The 24,089-nt window shown below is 46.7% G+C and overlaps 1 protein-coding gene across 1 annotated transcript; it reads left to right on the top strand.

Moving 5' to 3' along the window:
* The first annotated feature begins 890 nt into the window (after nt 1-890).
* LOC119444418 (arylsulfatase B) lies at nt 891-21,826 on the top strand. Its single transcript, XM_037708820.1, has 6 exons — nt 891-1,025; nt 5,077-5,236; nt 8,064-8,176; nt 9,049-9,159; nt 15,747-15,872; nt 21,803-21,826. Exons 1-6 carry the CDS (start codon nt 891-893, stop codon nt 21,824-21,826), a joined length of 669 nt encoding a protein of 222 aa, XP_037564748.1.
* Nucleotides 21,827-24,089: the final 2,263 nt, after the last annotated feature.

The raw sequence follows: 24,089 nt of genomic DNA, 5'->3' as shown, positions 1-24,089 counted from the left end.
AGCCCAAACATATACTGCAAGTCTGCCCTTTCTTGACAGAATCTGCATCTATCGGTGTACAGTTCTGGATAGTGACGATGGTAGGGCACCGGGTTCGGATATGTATATGTTTGTAACAAGCGCCATGCCGACGCTTGCCGTCTACTTAGCGAAGAGTGTGCCACAGGGAAACGGGCCTTTCCCAATTTATAGTGTTTAGTGATCTCGATAAAGCTGGCCATCCGGTCTCTCTCCGTTCCCAGTATTTGCGTGTCACCTGCTCGGTCCGTCAGTTCTTGAGCCAGGTTGTGAGCTATTTCGTTCTCGGGAAGGGAGGAGTGTGCGGGTGCATGCATTTATATAATGTAAACATCTCGATCTTCACGAATGTTGGCTAAATTTCTTAGCGCTTCCGGCGAGATTCTTCCTTTGGCATAGTTCTTGACGGCGGTCTTGGAGTCCATGTATTTTTTTACGTTCCGAGTCAAATTCAGGACACTTTAGTATATGATGTTCACTGTCATCAAGAGCTTGACAATGCACACTCGACGATGATGGAGGAAGTCCTGTCGTGCACCGCCAAGCTGGAGTTTGCGCTGACCCTGTGCGGATGCGATAAAGGAGAGCGGTATTCTGTTTAGTCCTTTAATCACACAAGGTTTACGCGGTGGAGACCTCAGCGAATGTAAGTTGCTTAAGATGCCCTTCTTGATGTCTCTTTCTTGCATCCTGGAGAGCCTTCTTCGTGGGCTTGAATTGCCGCGCTTTGCGCGCCAGAATGTCAAGGGCCTCGTTGCCTGCTACGCCGATATGGGAAGGTACCCACTAAAACACGCATTCCGCATATTCGCACCAACTGACTTACAGCTGTAGCAGAGGCATAATCTTTAGTGGTAGAACATATCGACAGAATGTACGACAGACATCTGCAGTTTTACACCGACGGCTTTTTTGACAAAGAGAACAGAGCCAGCGTAGCTGCATACGTGATACCGACCCTCAATGCCACACGGGCTGTAGGAATTGACCGCGTCGTGTCTTCTGCGGTATGTGCAAGCGTTGCCATTGCAGCAGCTTTGCAGAAACTGAATTGCTATCAGCCTCAGCCTTTAGTTCTCTTTTCAGACAGCAAGGCCGCGCTACAACTATTACTGCGTGGGCTTCTCCTCGACAAGTGCATTCCGCCTGCATTACATGCTGTTAAGGAATTACAGAAAGTCGGATTTACCAACATGTTCACTAAATCAATGACAAGGAAGTTTTCGCAATTTACCAGTCTATAAACTAGACATTGTTCGTTGGTGCCTCTTAAATGTTCTACTCGGCCTCTGCGCAATGACGACCGCATTCCATGATACCAGGGGTGCTTCGGATGGCTCCATCCAGACTTGTCACTTACGGTGGAATGGGTCAAAACAGTGACACCACCTCGGTGGTCCGCGGGTTGCGACAGAGCAGCTGGCGCATTACAGCGCGGGTGCAGGACTGCACCAGTGGCAGCGCAGCGGTCGATTCCGTTCATGACACCGACGCCAATATGTTCTGCGAGGAGTTAAGATTATTTTTGCAGATCTGTTCATCTGGTCATCTGTTTTCGCCAGCTTTAACCATGTTAGTGAATGGTTTAACTCGGGCGCTGTTTTGCGGTGCTCTGCAGGATGCCCGGAGTTTCTCGCTCGCCTGAATTTGCTCGATGGCAAAATGAGAGACAAAGAGCGCGAAAAGTGCAAAAGGAGTAGACAACAAAATAGAGTTTTCTTATAGCGTTTGCAACCAAACGTAATCGCATTACGTACTTAAATAAATAGCATTGTTCTCACTGTGCATGCTCCGAACGTTATTAGCTTTCTGTTGTTTACGTACACTATGGTAATGGGCGAGTTTAACGTTCGCAATCTTTACGCACACTAATAAATAGCGTAGTCGGACATCGTGGCACCCATGGCTCCCGCTTCAGCGTGAAATCGGGAGATAGTTACGCCCTCACTCTCGGTGATTGTCAGTAACTATTGAAATGAGCTTTGTTTCCTCTAAATTCACTTGAAACGTTAGTTATGAGCGCATAGCGCGTTCCGGCGCCCGTAAGCCTAGCGAGACGCGTTCGCTTAGCAACAGGATTGCCGCTAATGGGTTGTCTTGGCTTGGATACGATTGGCACGATGCACCCTACGGTGCCCCGTCTTTTAGGGTCTGCTGTTCATTTGAGTGCCCGGGAGTAAATGTCTTGAAGGGACGCGTACGGTAAGGTCCCGCAAAGGTGCTTGCGTTCAACGTTTTAACGGTATGGCAACAAACGGTAGAGCCACGTATGTCAACCGAAAGCACCCTGCGCACGCCGCTTACTCGTTTCGAACAAAGACAAGGCAATGTTACGCGCTATAGCGCCGCTTTTTAATGCGAAAGCATTATATGTCCCCTGAGGTAGAAAAGTTGGCGTTGTAGTAAGCGAGTGGTACCAAAAATCATCATTATCGGTGACGGGATGACGTCAATAGTAATACATAATGAAAGTTAGAACAAGTTAGAGTAAGGTGACTTAAGATGGAGTGAAGTGAATTAAGGGAAAGTAAATGGAATGACGGTGAATTAAAGTGGAGTAAGGTGGATTAAGATTTGTATAATTTAAAGCAAGATGGATTCAGCTGGATTAAGGCTGGTACAAATTCAAGCAAGGTTAATTTAGGTGGATGAAAGTGGATTAAGGTTGTTACAGATTAGAGCAAGGACGATTAAGGTGGAGTAAGGTAAAGTTGTGAAGGACACATGACAGTGTATGACGTCCCGTATCGTACGTGGACGTAACCAATTAGGTAGAGAACGTATAATGATTTCGCATTCAAATCACGTAAGGATACTTAAGTGACTTTCAATTTTTGTTATCGACGCAATATCGCAATACCGTGACTAGCACTCTCTCTACCTGTACACTTGGCGCAAGCCGCTCGCCACGCCTTTTTTTTTTTGGGGGGGGGGGGGGGGGCATCACGGTCGTGTCTATACCCTTTAGGACATTATCTGGCTATCCACCCTCAAATGCGAACAGTAACAACGTGGCGCATTCTCACGCCGACCATTTATTTTCTTTTGAATACTTTAAAAGATTAAATTTTTCTTTTGACCTTGCTTGAACAGGTAATGCACCGAGTGGAACGATAAACAAATGAAAGAAGGCACCGACGGTTTGAACACGTGATTCGTTCTCCTTCGAACGCCCAGGATGTAACGCCCCAGTGATGATAACCCAACAGTGAATCTAGATAAGCCAATGAAACCGGTGGCATGCCAAGGGTTAAATTTTAAGCCTTGATACCATTAGCTCATTCATCTGAGGGCGTCGCCAGAGCTCGTGGAGATCCCGAACTTTTCCATACACGGGGTTTCCTGCATACCCCACCTGGAGAGGCTCTCTTGTTCGCGACGCTCGATGGTTCGGGCCATGTGCGCACGTCACGCACGGATGCTCTCAGGCCGCTGGGCTTCTCACGTTTCACCTCCGTCACAGAGCGTAGGCGGGGCCCCGAGCGGTTTGATTTCACGATTGTTTCAATTATAATTCCGTACCGCTCCTTCTGTTGTATTTTTTGTTAAAGCAAATGGGCGAAATTTTGACTTCCTTTATTTAAAACCAAATGTTCGAAATTTCGCACCTCCACCTGCACGTACGCGAAGAAGAAATGTGTAAGTTATGCTTAAAAGCTAGTTACACTGACTTTAGCAGTAGACACGGCAAAAAGAAAACTCCGCTTTAAAAGTTCCCGAGTCTTTTCATCCTTCTGCTTAGTGACAATTTTGTTTGATTAAAGTAAGGCTTGCAACCGCATGTGGGCAGATGCCAGAAGTCGTTCCCTCTTATTTATTAATGCGAGAGCAGTATATGACCGATGAGGCAGAAAAAGCCGGCGTTGTAGGCAACGAGCAGTGCCAAAAATAATCATCAGTGCCGTCATCAGCGTCTTCAAGCTGGAATTCAAGCTGAAACAAATTATAGAAAGGTGAATGAAGGTGTAGTAAAGTGAATTAAGGAGAAGTAAAGTGAATGAACGTGGATTAAAGTGCATTAATGTCGATTAAAGGGAATTGAAGTGGGTTAGGGTTTGCACAAATTAAAGCAAGATTGATTAAGGCGGAATAAAGTGAATTAAGGTTGGTACAAATTAGAGCAAGATGGATTAAGGTAGAGGACAGGTGACAATGTATGACGTCACGTATTATGGATGTAACCAATTAATTAAAGAAGTCATAATGCTTCCACGTTCTGGTCGCGTAAGGTTACTAAAGTGACTGTCAATTTTTCTCTGCTGAGTAGGCCCTCATTGATGCTTATGCCACTCTGCCCAATGCAGACTTTCTTACAGTTACTGCTAAGCACAAGGATTGAAATGGTACTTCAACTTGTCGAGGCTTTTTCTTAGAAAGTCAACATGATAAGTGTATATCTGAACTGTCAGGCTCTTTACTTGATCGTGAAGCACGTCTGCTAGTTGATTTATTATGTGATGTGACCTAAAGAAATGCACAGGCAGGTTGGTTTCCCTTTAATTATCGTGTGTTACTTAAGTAACACGAATTCATTCAAGTAATATGAATTCATAATAAACTTTCGGTCAAGGCCCTGTGCGGCATTGTGCCCTATCTCGGGACCCGCCGTGGTGGCTTAGCGGCTATGGCGTTGCGCTGCTAAGCACGAGGTCGCGGGATCGAATCCCGGCCGCGGCGGCCACATTTCGATGAGGGCGAACTGCAATAACGCCCGTTTACCGGGCATTTGGTGCACCGTTAAGGAACCACAGGTGGTCAAATTTCATCCGGAGCCCTCCACTATGGCGTGCCTCATAATCAGATCGTGGTTTTGCCACGCAAAACGCCAGAATTTTATTAATTATGTTCCCTATCTCGCAAAATTCTCATCGTGGTCGTGTCTTTTTGTGCTCACTTTAAGAACGCATCTGTTCCAGGTAACCGAGCGCTCTACTCTGCTGTTCTTTCCGTGCGTGTTCTCTCTCTCTCACACACACACGCACACACACGTTCGTTTAGGTTAAGCCAAAAACTATATGCGTCTCCTCAAACTCCTCGCATCGTTTTCACCTCATGCAGGGATGGGGCGACGTCAGCTTCCACGGCTCCCCACAGATCCCCACGCCCAACATCGACGCACTTGCCAGCACGGGAGTGGTTCTCAACAACTACTATGTGCAGCCGACCTGCTCGCCTTCCAGGGGAGCGCTCCTGAGTGGCCGCTACTGCATACACATAGGTTGGCGTCCGCCCGCTTGACCACGGGATTTAGAAGGCAGGCCTGCAAGAATAATCACTAGCGCACGGTTTTCACGCGTAAGACACCCACTTTCCCCGAAAAAAATTCACGTTCTTATATATGACAAGGAAAAGGTATATTCAGTGTGTCTTCTTTTCAACAGGTAGCACTTCCTTCAAGGGACGATAATACCATACACTGAATCAGTTTAGACGGATAAAGCTTTCGTTGAAAACTCTGTTGTCGTTAATTTCGAAGTAATAGGCTCATTATTAAAAGAGAAAATGAAGGTCAAAGTTTCAGTTTTTGCACTTCGTGCTGAATTCCCAACGTTGGTACGTCACTGTGACGTCACAGATTTCAAAGTATTTTCTCGTATTTAGGCCGCGTTGCCTTAGTAACATTCCCGAAACTCACCACGTTCAATCTTTGGTTCCTTTAGTACATTATGTAGTCTATCTTTACCACTACAGAAGTGACTAGGCCCTAGAAGACGCTGTCAAAATCCATGACGTAACAGCTAGCTAGTGCGGCCACTTCAAGGAGGCGTCGCCACGTGCCTTTTGTTATTGCGCTTCTTTCTTACCATGTGTGATATCGTGGTAAGAGTGGGTTTTTTTATATCGTAGAAGAGTAGTTTACTAATACAGAAGAAATCAGTTTCTCTTTAGTCTCCATTTAGGCGTATATCTTATTTTCCTGCTATTCATTGAATACTATTTGAAGTTTGGTTTATTTTTTAAGCACTCTTTCCGGCGATATAACATAATGGGTGGAATAAAACAAAATTGACGTAAAATAAAACAGGTGTATCGACAGCTGGGCTCCTAACGGTTTGAGACTCTTTGCAAAAATCGAGACGGACAGCCGAAGACAACAATATCAAGAGGAAGGCCGTCCGTTTGTCGCCGCTCGTCAAAGTATGAGGCAGGAGATGTCGATGTGCATGCATGTGCGCGGGAAATTTGAGGCTAATGGCTGATTGGGTGAGATTTTGCGTGATGCGGGTGTCATGTATACGCTGTTTGATGAAGTACGTACTTACGGTACAGGCAAGTACTAGCGATGCGTCGACGAGAAAGTAGGGGAGATGGCAAGCCGGATTCTAACTTCGGTGGTGTAACGCTGAGGAAGGGGGGGGGGGGGGGGGACGGGGGAGTAGGCAGACTGACTAAGTTTCAGTTTTTAATCAGTTTTGTACTGGTTCAAGTGTGTCGATGAGATAACGTTGATGTGGGATCCAGACTGCAGATGCATAGACAGCATGACTGGTTTGTGGGCAAGTAGTTTTCCGTGTTTCGGCGAGTGGAAGAGATGACGTTTTATGAAACTTAGCGTTCTCTGAGAGGCTGACATTCACAACAATCACTGTGCAACTATTTAACCTAATTGGAAGATATCCGACTGCAACTTAAGCCGTGAGAGCTTCAAAATCAGTGGGTGGTGGGAGACTTTATCAAATGTTTTTCATAATCAAGAAAGTATGCGTCATCCTGTAGGGTAGCATCGATGTTCAGATGCATGTCATGAAAAGAGATTGCAAGCAGCGTTTCACATGGCAAGCCCTTGTGGAATGGGTGGATATTTATTTTGATTTTCTCGCTTTTTATTAGATATGTGCGCAGACACTGCAGGAGCAGCATCGGTGTAAGGACGAATCTAGCACACATGAAGCGAGGGTAGAGTACTCGTGAAGAGCTCTCCCCCACTCTATGTTCCGTGAAGTTCGCCTTTGAAAAGTAGTACGGAACAAAGGCATACGAGAGAAGTGTGCGACCCAGCAACCACGCGCTTCGCTCCATCAACGGACGAATAGCACCCGCATTAGGCGTTTTATGCGAACTTCTCTCCCTGAACATCTGCGATGGAACTCTCTCCTCCTGTTTCTGACACACGGGTAGTTCCACGCCAAATCGACCAGCGTTTTTAACAGCGGAGCTGTTTCGGCCAGCCGTAAGTCCGTGACGCGTAAACAGAAAATCCTGGCGATCCGATCCTGGTGGTAGTGCAGAAAGGGTCCAAGCGCAATGGCACATACCCCTGTGAACCAGCGAAGCTGAGCCTGGCTAAGTCCAGCTAAGCATGGTTTGGACTACTTAAACTTAGTGAGCCATCGATAGCCAATCAATAGCTAATCAATAATCGATCAATAATCAATAAATTACGGGAAATGCTGGGGATGACTTGGTAGTGCTTAGCCTATAGCCCAAAAGCCAGGACCAGCTAATTGCCCATCATCTCCGCTGTCTCTTTAGCATTGCGCCTCCAGTGCAAACTACGCAAATTTTTTTTCAACCGTCACGGATATAGTTGAAAAATTTCCTCGCGCTTGGTGATGTTCTAGACCCATTCACCCCATTTATTTTCTTTCCCAAAAATTCTCTAGCATTTTGGCGAACATTTATTCTTGCCCAGCTGAGCCGGAAGGCCATCAATCAACATTTTTTTTCAAAGGCACATTGCATGATCAAGTAGTTAAAATGTTGTGTATGGCAAGACAACGAAGTGATGTGACTGCCAAAATAACCAATATTTCAAATATGTCAATAGTTCGGGTGGTTTCGGCACCGGCAAAAGCCGGTAAAATTGCAAAGTTTCAATTTCTTTCGCGGAACGTGGGAAAATGCAAAGCCATAAATTAAATATAGAATGGTAACCCGTTTGACATAGTATAGCGGGAAAATATTTGAGGCTTTGAAGGTTCAGCCAATCACCTGAATAATAACTGCAACGTTATAAATTTTTTTGCAAAAAGCTTCGTGTTCAAGGTCAGAAAAGTAGCTTTGGTGACCGGCTTAAAAATACATCTCAACCTTTTGCTGCTCAGGTTTCCAGGAGACCCCCCTGCTGCCACGACAACTCGGGGGCCTACCTCTCGACATCAAGATCATGCCCGAATATTTCAAGGAGTTGGGCTACGAGCCACACATCGTGGGAAAGGTATACTGTAACTTTTAGCTTCCCTGATAAGGTTCATCGTATCGTTTTGTTGCGCTTCTGTAGGAGAAACGAGGTAGTGGAAATGTGTGTTTTGCGCGTAGTAACAGGCTCATTTGGCTCTTTATTCCTTGTATTTTACGGCATTTTTCGATGAGCCATGCATATGGCTGAACGAGCTCACGCACACATGTACAAATCTTGGTGCACCGTTTACATTGAGGGCACTGCCCCGAGAGAAAGGGTCCGAGAGCTCCCGACCAGATGGAGAGGAATAGAAGTTGCATAAAAAAGACCGCTTTTATTATAGCGAACCGAAGCGTTTGCAGAAGTCGCGTGTACATTTCACAACAAAGCGGCATTGCACAAAACTAGGCAAATGGTTACGTCAATGGTGCGCCGACAGTGCAAAAAGTGAGTGGGAAAGAAACAGTAACGAAAACAGTTGCAGAAGGAACGTACAGGAAGCAATGGTAGGACGAGCTTACGCCTCGTTAACAAGGAAAAAGAAAAACCCCGTTCCTCGTTCACAGCTTTTAGCGGTCATGGTCCCGGAGTGACTCTGGCCAAACACTGCCCCCGCGCCGCTATATATAGACGGTGCGTTCTTAACAAGAGCCGGCTCGCCTGCGCTTCATGAGCATTCCTGCTTTATGGGGGGCTGACGCTGCTCATATCCCACGTGTAAGACTGCCGGTCGCGCTGTGAACGGGGCTCTAAGCATATATGATTCCTCCAGACCACATGGACAATCTCATAAAGCTGGGGACAATCTGATAAAATGTATCTGCTTCTATCCTCAATTCAGCCTATCATTCGACACTCTGGTTGCCGACTGGAGTGCTGAAATAGCGGTCTTATTGATCTAATTCCAGTGGCACCTGGGATACTTCAGCTTCAACTACACTCCAACCTACCGTGGCTTCAACAGCTTCCTCGGAATGCACGTCGGTCCCACAGATTATTACACTCATGTGCTGAAATGGGTGAGTCTGTTTATGTGGTTCATGCTAAGCTTCGAACTCTACTGCACTGACAGTTTACCTGTAATTCCCCTTGTAACCGAGAAAGCGGTAAAACACCATCGGATAAAAGCAAAAGAGCCGAGGCCGGGGTGGAAGTCGTCAAATCGGTGCAACCCGATAAACACCACGCTTAACTATTTGTAACGGTTCGAGCTTTTGGTCGCCAAATCTTCCCTCAAAGTAGTTGTGAAGCTATGTTATTTTCCCCACGGTGAGTACGAATTCGAAAAGCAAAGATGCAGAAAAGAATTTACTTGAGAACTGTCTAATAGCATAGTGAAAACTATACATTACCTAAACATATGATGCAGTCGTCCGGAAGTGCGGACTTCTGAACAACCCGTCCTTTTTACAGCGGAGCTGTCTATGGCTAAGCTATGGCATCCGCGCGGAATAACTATCATCATCAGCAATGGCTCGAGCGCCGTCCTCTTCTTCCACAGCTGGCTCCGTTGCCGCTGATCATTCCAGCGTAGAATTTTACTTCTCTTCTGTCTTCGTAATGTGGTTGCCACGTTTACGAGGGTATGAGCCATTACTTAAGGGTTATGAGCCATTCATTGTCTTACGTGACGGAAAGATTTAATAACTGAGGTGATACGCGAATGTATGTGCATACCTATGGTCACGATGACCACCGATCAGGACAATAAATATGTTCGTACCTTTGTTTAAAATTATGTGTCACCTCTGTGTCGTGCGCTAAACAGCCTCGCTGGTCATCCACCTTCACAAAGTAGAATGGCTCAAGAATTTTTACAGCGGAGCTGTTATACGCTAGGTTGTGGCGGTTTGTGCGCGTAGGCAATAAAGATGGCGGCCACCCCAGAGCTCACGACCAGCCGATCCAGGTAATAAATACGGTGATAAAAGAGAATCCCCGGGTATGCCCCAGCTGCGTGTAATCGCGAGAAGTGTCAAAACATATTGTGATGTAAAAAACATATCGTAATAAAACAAGTAAACCCGGAATAGACGCTGTTTAGTATGGATTGCGATTTGACGTCACCGGCTTTATAGGCAAACCACGTAACCTTATCAGTTCCCTTCCGCCCATGCTATGGGTAGACCGCGTGTGGTGAAGACTGCGGAAGAACAGCGCGCTCGCGAAGAACACCGTCGTGAACAGAAGCGGGAATGTGCGCGGCGACAGCGGACCTCATCTTCAAAGCGATCTGCGATGTGGACAAAGCGCGCTGACTGCTGGTAGCTTCGTATGCGCTGTGCTTGTTTCCTCACTTTGCACAAAGGTAAGAACATCTTTATTGTCCTGATCGGTATTCATCGTGACGATAAACACGCACACATATTCGCGTATAACCTCTATTAAACATGTCCGTCACGTAAGACAATGAATGGCCCATACCCCCGTAAACGCGGCCTCCCCATTACGACGACAGAAGAGAAGTGAAATTCTACGCTGGAATGGAGAGCGGTGACGGAGACAGCTGTGGAAGATGACGACGCTCGAGCCATTGCTGATGATGATAGTTTTTCCATGCGGACGCCATGGCCTAGCCATAGACAGCTTCGCTGTAAAAAGTGGATGACAGCGCCACCTCTCGACTGAAGGTATCACTGCGCTCTATAGCAAGCCTGTACGATTATAGAGTGAATATTTTTTAACGAAGTGTCCTGTATGTCTGCTCGAATGCTCACGAGTGTGAGTGCCTCGATCAGTTCCTTGCCGCAAGAAGGCAGGCAGGCAGTGAACTTTATTTTAGGTCCTGAGGAGCGACTCCGAGAACCCCTTACGGGGGAGGAGCCACCGCGGGCCGCTCCCACGTGGGGACGGGCAGGCCGTGCCTGACCGCCGCGTCGTGGGCCCTCTGGACAGCCCGTAGCTGAGCGGTGAGGTCGGAGCTCTTGAGCGCCTCCACCCACTTCTCCGTGGTGAGATTCCGTGGTGAGATTATCGTGGTCCCGTAACGAGGGACATCGCCAGAGGATGTGTTCTAAAGTGCAGAAGGGATCGCCGCAATCCGGGCAATCGGGCTCGAACGAGTCCGCGTACGTACTGACCCTGGCTAGACTGGGATATGACCCGGTCTGCAGCATGCGAAGGGTGGAAGACTGAGGCCTGGAGAGCTTGGCGTGGGGCGGGGGATAGACCCTCCTGCCGAGCTGATAGCGCTTTTAAATCTCGTTAAACGTGTGGAGCGAGTCCTTGTAAGTGGTTCGTGGGGAAAGGGAAAGGTTGGCGCTGGAACCCCGCGTCCGCGCCCTCGTGCGGCGTTTCCCCGGCGCGGTGGATGAGTTCGCGCGCGCGGGCGTGGGCCAGCTCGTTGGCGTTGGGAACGACGGTGGAGACCTGAGGTCCCATGTGGGCCGGGAAACAAGTGATGACGTGGGGGGAGACGCTCCTAAGATTCAGTGCTAGGATACCCCTGACGTCTCTGGTGTCCCTATCGATGATCTGGTGTTTAATGAGTTTCATGACGTCCTGAGATGACAGGGACGGACGAAAGCCCACCATGTTGTAGACGGCTGTCCAGGAATCATCGAGAAATTTTCATTGTCGTGCAGTGTCACGTTCGCAGAAAGGGAGCTGTACTTTGCTAAACGCTCATTAGAGTCTATATTACTCGAGAATAAGTTTCTAACCAAGGTCACTTGGTAAAACGTGATGCGCTTTTTAAGGACTGTCCCGATCATTGCGTTCACTCGTAACCAACAAGTGTGCTACAAAAGAACCCTAAAATTTTCTGGCTTTTTCACAATTAATCCACCAGGTCAGTGTGGAACTTATCCCACAAGCGACCGCAAGCACATGATTCTGTTCGTCTGTGGCAAAAGAGAGATAACAACGTGCCTAACGCAGTTAGTGCTCCAAGGATTGACTGACGAGCTCGTTGGTTCACAATTACAAAAAAGACGACAGAGCTACTTGACAAACATGTTACAAGAAGGATCCCACAGACCCCGTGCTGTCTTATTACTATTATTGTTTATCGTGTCTATAACAACTGTAACAATGCTGTGACTGAGGGCTCCTAATTGTTTCGTCCCGTTCGGCAGATAGCGGTGTTCTTTTATTGCGACAGCAATAATATGGACATTACAGGCACATTTTTGTCGTCGCCGTCGTCGTTGCCATCGCCGTCGCCGTGAGGTTCCGTATAACGTCTAAAGGCTGTTTGACATGCTACGACTGGAGCGACGAAAATCGATGCCGTCGCACGCGTCGCAATGCGATTTTTAGAGGGTTCTTTTCACATGACTGCGATTTCAACAATGCAGCTGGTGCGCGGCCTAGGGTAATTGCTGCGAAACTTGTGGCATACCTGGCATAATTTTTCAAATTTAATACGCATGTTTTGTGATTTAAAAAGGCTTCAAAGCTTAATTTGTTTTAGAGTGCGAAGCAGCGCTTTATGAAGTTTATAGCGAGGAGACATGGCGGACGTAAACAGCTGTTCGCAGCTGGTCATTCAGCGCTGTTCGCTGTCTCGTATGTCTATTCTGTCCGTGTCGTTCTTCCTGCGATACAACAAATTATAAGAGGACCTATTAACAAGCCCATATTGCTGTGGTCATCACATACGCAGTATTCGGAAATCGGCTGCAGCGAAGTCGTCATGTCAACGCACAGACCCTCGCGCTACCCGGCTTAACGTCAGCTTCTGAAGAAAGGATGTGTGTATATTGCCTGTAATTTCGCATAAGTGGTCCCTGCTCCTAGTAATATTCTTGCACCATACTTAGCAGCATGCACCAATCCAAAAGGCCACGTCTACCCCTGAAGGAAGCCGCAAATGATCTGTGTAATTACTGAACTGAATTTGTGTTGTAAGCTTTAATCTTAGCGCCAGCCTGGTTCGTCCGGTGCGGAGCGTGTGCTGTAATTATGTATACAAGTCCTCTCTGAATAAATCGAAAGACGTGAAACCCGACACCCCAATTTTTAGGAGCTGCAGGCACTTGTGTACGTAGTATCGTAGCATTCTGGCAGACATGGGAGTCGTCTACTTTCTCGTCCTGTTTCTCGCGCTGTTATTGTGCTGTGAATCTGTATCAAGAAGCTTAAGTTAGTATGCTGCAGTACGTAGCGCAGCCGCGTAGCCGCACGGCTAACATTAAATACCTTGTTAGGAGTACGTTTGTTTGTTTAATAACAAAATCTAACGCTAAAATTTTGTATTCATAGTGGCAAGTGTAAAGTAAGAAGCTATCGAAACTACCCGCTAATAGTATTCGTGTGCTTTTACCTACTACAGCACATTATCTTAAAAGTGAGGCTGAAAACCCCAGATAATCAAAAAGATGTGCAACTGGAGCAGGTGCTATGGCTCTTTTCCTGGAAATGAAACCAGCATCCCAATCTGTTAAGCTAGTCATGCACTTAACCGGTATTACACCAATGATAGAGCATGCCAATAGCAGCCATTTCAAACTAGATAAGAAAGTGCAAGGAAATCGTCAAGGTACAATCTAATCTGGTATTCCCGAACCGATTGTATTAGCAAAACTTCATGCCTCCCTGCATTTGCTGCATTAACCCAATGCTGAAAACAGGGGAAGCCGATTCCCTTTCTTGCTGTTGAAAAGCTGCTTGAATCTCAGTAACATACTACGAATGTTCTGAGGGAAAGTGAGGGGCACTGACAATATCTCTAAGCTTTTGCATGAGCTTTCTTCATGAACAAGAATGGAATAAAGCTTTTTACCTTTGCAAGTCTGAGAATCCAGATGTAGGCAATAAAAGGTTTACCGAAATACAAGCAAAGACTGAACACACTTGAGTGGCTCAGTGGCCAGCTGCGAATGTAGCAGCGTCCATAGCTGCTACCTCGAGGTAATTGCTGGGTTCCACGTGTGTTTCTCCTATAGCCCATGTACCTGGCAAGGGGAATAATTATGCGTGGTCCCATAACAACGTTGGCTTGTGCTTATTTTTTTTATTTTTTTGCAATAGGCGGCGGCCAACTGATGCTGTCTGTTCATATATTTAGCATTTGTGTGCATGTTACGTGCGCGTGTTTGTATCATGTTCTGATTGTTGTACTTGCAGTGATGCGAGCATCTTTTTATTATTACATTGCACCGCATTCATTTATTCAAGTTTGTGTTGAAATGTACAAAATGTGATCACCCAGTAATGACCAAGATAGCCAGCAGCATTGGCAAAAAATATGATGCAGATCCAATGCACTTGCTGGAATCGACATGACGCGAAGCTTTCACGGAATGGTCAATTAAATTCTATAAAACTAAGTGCAATGTGTACAGTTGTCCTTATTTCATCCGATACAACACGTACTCATATAGAATGTTTGCTTATGCACCACACAGGTCATATAATGTAATGTATACATAGCTCGGTGAACTCACTCAAACGTCGGCTCACTAAGACTTGGACCTAACCATGAGGCTGAGTAGAATCTTTGTAAATTTGAGTCAGAGCAAGCTCAGCTGAGTATAATTTTGATTAATATGAGTCAGAGCAAGCTCATGTGAGTATAATTTTGGTGAATATGAGTCAGAGCAAGCTGAGCTGAGTATATTTTGGTGAATATGTGTCAGAGCAAGCTTGGCTGAGTAGAATCTTTGAGAGTACGTGTCAGAGCAAGCTCGGCTGAGTAGAACCTTTGTGATTATGAGTCAGAGCAAGCTCGGCTTAGTATAATCTTTGTGAATATGAGTCAAAGCAAGCTAGGCTGAATAGAATCTTTGAGAACATGAGTCAGAGCAAGCTCGGCTGAGTAGAATCTTTGTGAATAAGAGTCAGAGCAAGCTATGGTGTGTATAATTTTGGTGAGTATGAGCCAAAGCAAGCTCCGCTGAGTACAATTTTGATGACTATGAGTTAGAGCAAGCTCGGCTAAGTATGATTTTGGGGAATTTGAGTCAGAGCAAGCTCTACTGAGTAGAATCTTTGTGAATGTGAGTCGGAACAAGCTCGGCTGAGTAATGATGGGATATGGTTATACGAGTTAATCCGGGCTGCCGTGAAAACAAAGCGCGCGGCAGGCTGTGTCCCCGACGAAGTTAGCTTTCAAGATACATCGGCCCGCGCGGGCGCGCGCGGCCGTCGGGGCCGCCCGGTGTATAACCCCCTCCCCCCCCCCCTTCCTCCGTCAGAATCCTCCCCCTGGAGCCTTGCGGCCCGGGCGGGCCGCTGTATCTGCAAAGCCATCTGCGTCAGGGGCACTGTTCGCTGTGCGCTGTTTTCGCAGCTTAGTTCGCGTTGATGCGAGACGCAGCGCGAAGGTCAATTCGGTCGCGGCCGCGCTTTCAGATTCCAGCACTTTGACAACGCGTTTCCGCGGTCATCGAGTGAAATGTGTTCATGTTTGCTTGTGCATGCGTCCCACCATGCTTGTTCATTGAGTTAGTATGCCTATGTTTACAAGTTTATACGACCAAGAAAACTACTATCCTTACTTCGTATATATGTCCGCTAATTTGCTGTCGCCATAGATGCTTCGCCTTTCGGGCGAAACTGTGACTTTTTTGTAGCCACAGTACTTGACAGTACAAATTTTGACATTTGTGGGGAAAGGTATAATGTTCCTGGACTTGTTTGTGTTTGATCCTTGATGCTCCAGGATGGCCTTCAGGGCCTTGACTTCTGGGACAACACGGATCCCCTGAAGACTGAGAATGGCACATATTCGACTACGCTGTTTACGACAAGAGCCAAATCTATTATTGCCAACAGGGACAAATCAAAGGTGGGCACGCATTTCTCTTTTGTCACGTTCCCAGCAACAGGTAAATTATGTGTTTCTAAATCACCTAAGAGCATGCAGTAGCGGCCCTGGGTAAAAAGCTGCGCCAAAATCACCTATCCGGGAAAAAATAAGGGTTAATAACTTTCTACGAGCATGTCGAGACCTTGTGCTATTACACTGTTAGGTAAACATCATTGCTATATTAGAAAGTAGTTTCAGTCATGAAAGTCTGACGAGCAAGTTCGCCCGTTTTCTAACGAAAAAAAGGTCTATTTTCTCCATCTGTACTGGTGCTGAACTATGCCTTTTACTTAATGAAAATAAATATCTTGTCACCAAATCCCGGGTCGAAAGGGTTCTGCCGCAGCATATCTACAGTGACGTTCACCATATGATATGGCTCTCTCAAAGAATGAGGGCTGCACAATACAATATTCTAGAAGCTTACAAGGTAGAGGCTTATCCCACAGATCTTTATACCTATTCGCTCATGAGCAAGAAGTTTTGTAAGCCAAGCTTCCAATTATTATATCAGGCGGGCTTGCACCTCTTCATTCAAACAGCATTACAGACTGGGAGGCAATACGTTCAATTTATAATACAGAGTAAATCTAACGGCTATAATTTACGTCCGCTGAAATATTTGCGCAATGTTTTAGCAACTTTATGGAATCCTGTATTACAGTCATATAATAAAGCTAACACCTTCAATCTATTAGGATAATGCTCAAAAAAGACAGTCTACCGATGCTTGTTGATAGGTTATGATCGAAAGTATATATACTCATCGGGGTTAGCTTGAACATTTTCACTCTTCCGCAGAACATTTTTAGACGAAATTTTACAATTAGCGAGCTCCACAATCTCTCACTGTGGATATACTTTGACGGCCATCTCTTCATCAATTTTGACAAGCTAAAGTTTCATCAAATTTGACAAGCGAGAAGACGTTGCTATAGACGTGAACAAGCGGGAGATGATTTACCAACAAGAAGAGCAAGAAACCTAATTGCCGTATAAACACGCGCTTTTGTTGGTTATCGTGTGCAGTACGCCGTAGTTTCCTACAAAAATTGCTTGAAGGAATTCTGGTGTCATATAGTGTCTAGAGAAGCTGCAAGCGTGGTGGTTCAGCGAGCACGGGAATAATGTTTAGTACGTCAATTCACCTAAAATTGTTCCTTCTACCTTCCAACAGCTTCCTGACATTAGTAACTGCTCATTTGTCAGAAAATATTGAGTTATAGATGCAGCAGTTCACTGTAATACTTATGCATGTGCGTGGGGTCTGATTGCCTTCTGCGCTTTGAAATGTACCATTGCTTCGACATTCACGGCAATAAAGGCAGGTAAATAGAGTAAACAAAGCCACAAGAACGTCCGAAGCCACAAGCACGAAGATCAGAGAAATCTATGTGCCAATCATCATTTCTATGGTAGTTCAATGATCACAGAGCCATAGTTCCCTCTTGTAATTTCAGTAGGAAATTCTATGGAGTACACCCGTAGTATCGTGATAAAACCCTGGAGCCCGGCCGGCCGGCGCTCGGCTACGCGATGCCAGCGCCACAGCTTCAGCATCTCTGTCGTCACCTTAACGATCGAATGCTTGGAATAGAGATATCAAAGTATTTTGCCGTCATTATTACTGATGTTTCACAGTGTGTTTACTTTGAAGAACGCTTCTATGTTTCGTTTACGACAGTGTGGCATCCGTTTGACCTGTAATAGTTGCGAACACTACCATGATGTACAAAGCGACCGTCATGTCGGATGACTTTGAATGGTGACTCCACAGTGAGCTCCCGCTGCTCGAGGAGCAGCGCTGAACGATGACGGCGATGCTGTTCATATGCCAGAGGACGAAGTTCCTATACGCATTTCCCGGCCATTGGTGAAGCTGCTGTCGGTTGCCCTCCTGATATTACAACTGGCAAATCATCTTGCAGGACTCGTCAGGTGCACGATCTTTGTTTATTACATCCTTATGCCTTCTCTGTAGTTTCTCAACATGCTTGCTTTAATAATCAGATGTGATATGCTCTTTAAGGTATGGAAGGAGGAGGAGAAGGAGGAGGAATAAACTTTATTTGTGTAGCAGATTTGTGAGACCTAGACCTAGATGACGACCTCCAGCCCTTCGGCTCTGGCGGCATCTTCGGCCTGCTGGATTGCCTTAAGTTGGTCTTCCGGTGCAGAGCTGAGCAGCGCGGTCTCCCACTGCTCTCTGGTCTTGTGCGTTTTATTCTGTGCGGGTTGTCCCAGTACAAGCCCAAACCGTATGTTGTAAATCCGCCCTTTCTTGACAGAATCTGCATCTATCACTGTAAAGTTCTGGATAGTAACGATGGTAGGCCACCGGGTTTGGATATGTTTCTGTTTGCAACAAGCGCCATGATGTCGCTTGCCGTCTACTTAGCGAGGAGTGTGCCGGGGGGAAACGGGCCCTGCCCAATTTATAGTGTTTGGTGATCTCGGTAAAGCCGGTCATCCGGTCTCTCTCCGTTCCCAGTATTTGCGTGTCGCCTGCTCGGTCCGTCCGTTCTCGAGCCAGGTTGTGCGCTATTTCGTTCCCGGGAAGGGAGGAGTGTGCGGGCGCCCATATAATGTAAACATCTCGATCTGCACGAAAGTTGGCTAAATTCTTAGCGCTTCCGGCGAGATTCTTCCTTTAGCATAGTTCTTGACGGCGGTCTTGGAGTCGCTATGTTGTTGGCCTCCGTGGAGGCTATTGCCAGTGCTAAAGCAGCCTCCTCCGCCACCTCAGCCTTTCCTGTTTTTGCAGTGCCACTAACTCTGGAGTCACCCTCTAGACTGGTAGCAACTATCAACATATTCTATTTGTGTATCCACCGCGTCCACATAGACCACCTCCCTAGCACTACTGAACCTTTTGTGGAGAGCTCTCGCTCTTCGATTCTTCTATCTTCGTGAAACTCGGGTGCGTGTTTCTGGGGATTGGGAGTATTGAGAGATGTTCCCTTATTTTCCTTGGGATGTCTCCCCGCAATCAGTTGCTATGCTTCGTAGGATATTCCGATGTCGTCCAAGATGTGTCTGCTCGTCAAACTGTGCGTAAGTATTTCATACTGCGCCACTCTCTGGGCCTCAATAAGTTCGTCTAATGTGTTGGACACGCCGAGTGCTAGCAAACCTGTCGTTTGACGTATTTGCTGGAAGTCCCAAAGCTTGCTTATACGCCCTTCCAAAGATACATTCTATCTTGGCTTTCTCCGCAGCGTAGAGCTTAAGGTAAGGGACCCTATATACAATACGACTGATTACGAATGTTTATATTAATCGAATAAGATTGTGCTGCTTTCATGCCATAGTTCCTGTTGGATATCCGCTTTATTAGTCTAATTGTTTGGTGAACACTATTATCCAGTAGTCTAATGGTTTCTCCATTATGACCGTTTTCGGATATGCGGAGTCCAGTATTCTTAGGCTCTCCATTATCGTATCCTGGTGCCTTCTACTGTGACCACAACGTCCAGCCTTTCCTTAATGCTTTTTCGACCTCTGCATGTGGGTCTATAGAGCAGAAGTTCTGATTTATGGGAGGAACATCGCAGTCCCTGTCTCTGATGTAGTCTTCGACCGTGTTTACTGCTGTTTAGAAAATCTCTTCCATATGCCCATCGCTTCCAGCCGCCACCCAGAGGGTAATGTCGTCCCGGTATAGGCTGTGTCCGAGTCCTATTTTTTCGAGTCTCGCAGGAGTACCAATCATTGCCACGTTCAATAGAAAGGGGGATAGGACCGACCCTGCGGAGTACCCTATTACTAGTTGATCTCCTCCGATTTGGTTCCCCCAATTGTAATCTTTGCCGTACGATCCGTCAAGAAGTCTTGATGTACGCGTATGTTATACGTCCTACATCAGCTCTTGGAGATATTGTAGTACTGCCTTGTGCGTGACAGTGTCAAATGCCTTTGTTAGATCGAGCCCTAGTATCGCCTTGGTGTCTAGAGTTTTCGGCGCCCGCATCTATAATGTGATGCTTTCAGTTGGAGCATAATATCCTGCGTCGATAACGTTGGTCAAAATTCAACCATGCTATGTGGGTAAGGTCCCTCCATCATCCATGTATCTCGTGAGGGGTGTGAGAACCACATGTTCCATGTGTTTACCGACGCAGGATGTTAGCGATATGAGCCTTAAGTTTGAGAATTGTAGTTTCTTTCCAGGCTTCGGTATAAAGATTATTTGGGATGCTTTCCATTGACTTGGAATGTCACCTTGCTCCCAACACTTATTCATGTAGTCTGTGAGACCTCGGATGGATTCATCGTCGAGGTTTCTGAGCATTTTGTTGGTTATCCCATCAGCCCCTGGTGCAGATTTCGGGTTCAGTCTGGTAAGTTCATATCTGACTTCTGCCTCCGTAATGGGGGCATCGAGATCAGGATTCTCATTGCCGCTGTAATCCGGGAGTCGTTCTCTATTCGCATCTCCAACGTACATCTTTGGAGCTCTCAAAGAGCTCTTCTTCTTTACGTGCGTAGCTGTGTGCAAACTTCTGTAAATCATGTCTTTGTACAGTTTTTGTACTCTCGGCATCCAAGAGGCATCGTGGCATCGTAGAATATTCCAGGTCTTGGACATACCTATTTGCCTCTCCATCGAATTGCACGTGGCTTCCCAATTTTGTTGGGTTAACCTATTCGCATAAACTTCGATTTTCCTTGTCCAATTCCGCAATTCTCTTCCTTAATTTCCGATTATGTTGCGCCTTTTCACCTATTTCAGCACACTACCTTTCTCTTCCCACATATGCAATAATCTTCTATCATCTCCTCTATCCCTGCCTCTTTTGGACAGTTTTAGTAGCCGTTCAACACTTTGTTGCATTTCGCTGCCCATTTGTCGATGTCCGTTATATTCTCTTCCGCATCTTCCTTTCGGATTTTGCGGAAAGAGTCCATTCTACAAGTTTCAGTTCTCTACCCCTCTTTTTTCTTTGCGCCTGCTTGTACCGTTGTGACGACGATGTAATGGTCACTACCCAAGTTTTCCTGCATGTTTTTCCATCGAGAATCTACTAAGTTTTTTGTAAACGTGAGATCTGGTGTCGTGTCGTTGCTTACACTGTTTCCTATTCTGCTGGGTGCTTGAGGATCAGTTATGAGCGTTAGTCTTTCGTGCTGAGCGTCTGCCCATAGGCTTCGGCCCTTACTGTTCCCTAAGCTGTATCCCCAAGCAGCGTGTGGCGCGTTAAAATCGCCGACGACGACTAGCGCCTGTTTGTCGGCTACGCTCAACGTTTTGCGGAAGAGTGGACCGAATTTCGGCTTTTGCCGGGGTGGACTGTATATGTTCAGAATAAATAGACTTCCCGCTTCTTTATAAGGACGTGGTCTATGCCTCGCATTCCAGTATCGTGCTGGACAGCCAAGAGGTTTCTGTGTACCAGCGTCGTGACGGTTGCCTTCTGGCCGGAAGCACTTTAAGATTTATAACGCGATAATTTTGCCATCCCCCCCCCCCCGGTCTCCTGCAGGGGATGACATGTGGCGGCTTCTTGCTTGTTATGAACTGCTGCAGGTTTCCTCGCTTGCGACGATACCCGCGGCAGTTCCATTGCCAAATCGCGTATTGGTTACGCGGTGCCATGTTGATTTATTGATCTTCCCTGGTGGCCTTGCTATTTTCCACCGCAGTCGGTCTGCTATACGGTTTGCTTTTAACGGGTCCCAAGCCTGTCGGCCGAATATCCTTTGGTATGCTTTCTAGTGCCGCTACTCTATTCTCTAATCCATCGAATCGTTGTTTAATCTCTGCATACATGTTTGCGATTTGTTGCTGTATCCCATCAAACATTTCTTAAACGTTCCCATAACCTCGCTCATTGTAAAGTCGCTCTTTTCCTCAACCATTTCTTGCGCCTTCCTTTTGTGTGGTGGTGCTTCCCCGTTCGCTTGTACAGGAACAGGTGTTGGAGCTCGACTAGGCGTCGGCGTCCTACTGGCGGAGGGTACGTTGCTATTCTTTTTATTGCGATAGCAATTATATGGACACTTCAACCGGATTTCTGCCGTCGTCGTCGCCGTCGTCGTCGCCGTCGCCGTGAGGTTCCGTATAGATTCCAAGGCGATAAAATCGTCGCTGCGGCGCGAGCGGAGGACGCACGCTATCACGGAGAGCGAACGCACGGTGGAAAGCAAACGCGATCGTCGCGCGAAAAGCCGAGGGGGTATGGCAGGGAGGGAGGCGGGGCAGCGCTGTGCTCCGGCACCAAGGCGTATCTTGCCACTCAATCTCCCACGCGTAAGCAAGAAACGGGAAGAGGGGGGGAGGGGGGGTGCAGCTTCTCCTCTGCCAAGAACTTCTTGCCCTTTGCCTGGCGTGCCGGTCGCCCGCACTGTCTCTTATCTCCACACGGCTCTGAACTTTCTATGCGGTGTGCATTCGCCGCTCAATTTCCGTTGAAGCGATAGACCGCACGATTCTTCGCCCGTGCAGCGGCTGGCTGCGCTTGCTGCCAGCGTTTCGACAGTCGTTGTCTGCGGTCATTCAGTGTGATCTATTCTTGTTTGCTTGTGCGCGCTGACACCACGATTGTTATTTCAGTTAGTAAGCCATGTGTCCAAGTTTATGCACCCCATAAATCTACTATCCCTACTCCGAATAGCTCTCTACTAATTTGCTATCGCAATCGATGCTTTGCCGTTCGGGCGAAACTGCGACATTTTTTTTTTTTGTGTTGCTGTAGCTTCGTGTTTTTCTGCCCTAAGCTGTTTGATCTCTTCTTTAAGCGTTGCATTTAAGCGTTGAAAGATATTAGAAAGATGTTAGAACAGATTTAAGGTATGGGTGCAACATTTTTCTGGCGACTTACTCACGTACTAACCGTACGTCATGGCACGGAACTAATCTCGTGCAAACTCGATGTCTTTCAGGATTTCTGTTTCAGTGTTTCAGCAGTGAATAGGATCTGAATGAAGAACGAAAGTCGCGATATGTTCCTCGCAAACACTTGCAGATGTTTTGCTTCCAACTTCAATGAAGTGCGACAGTTCAATTTTTTGAACAGTTTCGTTTTCCTTCTCGGGGACAAACGTTCGAAGGCCGAGTTTTGTTCGTTCCGTCGTTGTAGCCGGTCGATTGGCGGCAGTTGTTATCATAACCTTGCTCACGGTTTGACTTGAACATCTTTTCGAAAAGTACTTGTCTTTTCTTTTGCGCTCCTTCCTATTTCCAGAAATGCTCGTCTTAGAGAGGCTTCCCCGTCGTTTCTGCAACGTTCGACCGCCACTGTCGAATTTTACGCGCATCATGTAACTGCGAAGCGTCACAGATTATTCTGATCTTTGCTGTCGTCCAGGGCAACTGGCTAGGAGTCGCATATAAACTTCCTGTACACGAGCCATGCGATGACGGTGAAGCTATTGCCAGTTTGCCTGATGGATTGTCGGACCGGGAACTTTCCAGACGAGTCTTGTTTCAGCAACCTTCACGCCGGATTTCACTGCTTTAACCTTCCCGGTTATGACGTCCCAGCAGAAGTAGACCTATCAAAACAGCGACGTCGCTGTTGCGCATTGGACAGCAAAATGTGCTATTGACCCTTTTCGCGGCGATCCCGTGGGCGCTGCCAGTTTGATCACGTGGTGACCCGTTCATTGCTTGCCTCAACTGCCTCCGTTGCCTCCTTGTTTTACATGGAAGTGTATGACGCTGGCGCGGCTTAGAAACCTCTGTTTTCGGGATATCGTAGACGATGCATAATTTTTTGGCGACTTAGTCACGCACTAACCGGACTAGGTGGACGACACGAAGCTTTGATCACAGCTTCAGAGAACATGCGCAAGCACTTTCGGAGCTGATTAAGCCATGTCCAGACGGTGCAAGCAGCGCCGTTCCTATAAGCGGGGCTAAATATGTACTCCCAGCTATCCAAATATTCCGCTCATGAATTCAATCAGGATTAGTGTGTTTTGCTTATTGTTCTTTATTCGCAAATATTTTGAAGCAGCGGCTTGTCAGTTTTGACTCAGTGAAGTTCCTCGTTTCAGCACTATCTGATTTTTTTCTGCCTTCGCTCGCGGGTGTGCTCAATCCCGATATATTTGTTTCTTGCTGCGCACAAGGCTTGAAACATAGTTGTTTTGTAATTGTAATACTTTGTAGCAAATATATTACAGCTAGTACTCGCTTACTCTTTTGGCCCGTCACGAAACATTCAGCTTCGACCATCGTGCGCCATCGGTGTT

This window comes from Dermacentor silvarum, chromosome 3, assembly GCF_013339745.2.
Source record: "Dermacentor silvarum isolate Dsil-2018 chromosome 3, BIME_Dsil_1.4, whole genome shotgun sequence".
NCBI classification, from domain to species: Eukaryota; Metazoa; Arthropoda; class Arachnida; order Ixodida; family Ixodidae; genus Dermacentor; species Dermacentor silvarum.
The sequence above is the reverse complement of the archived record's forward strand: the minus strand, read 5'-3'. Positions and strand labels throughout refer to the sequence as shown.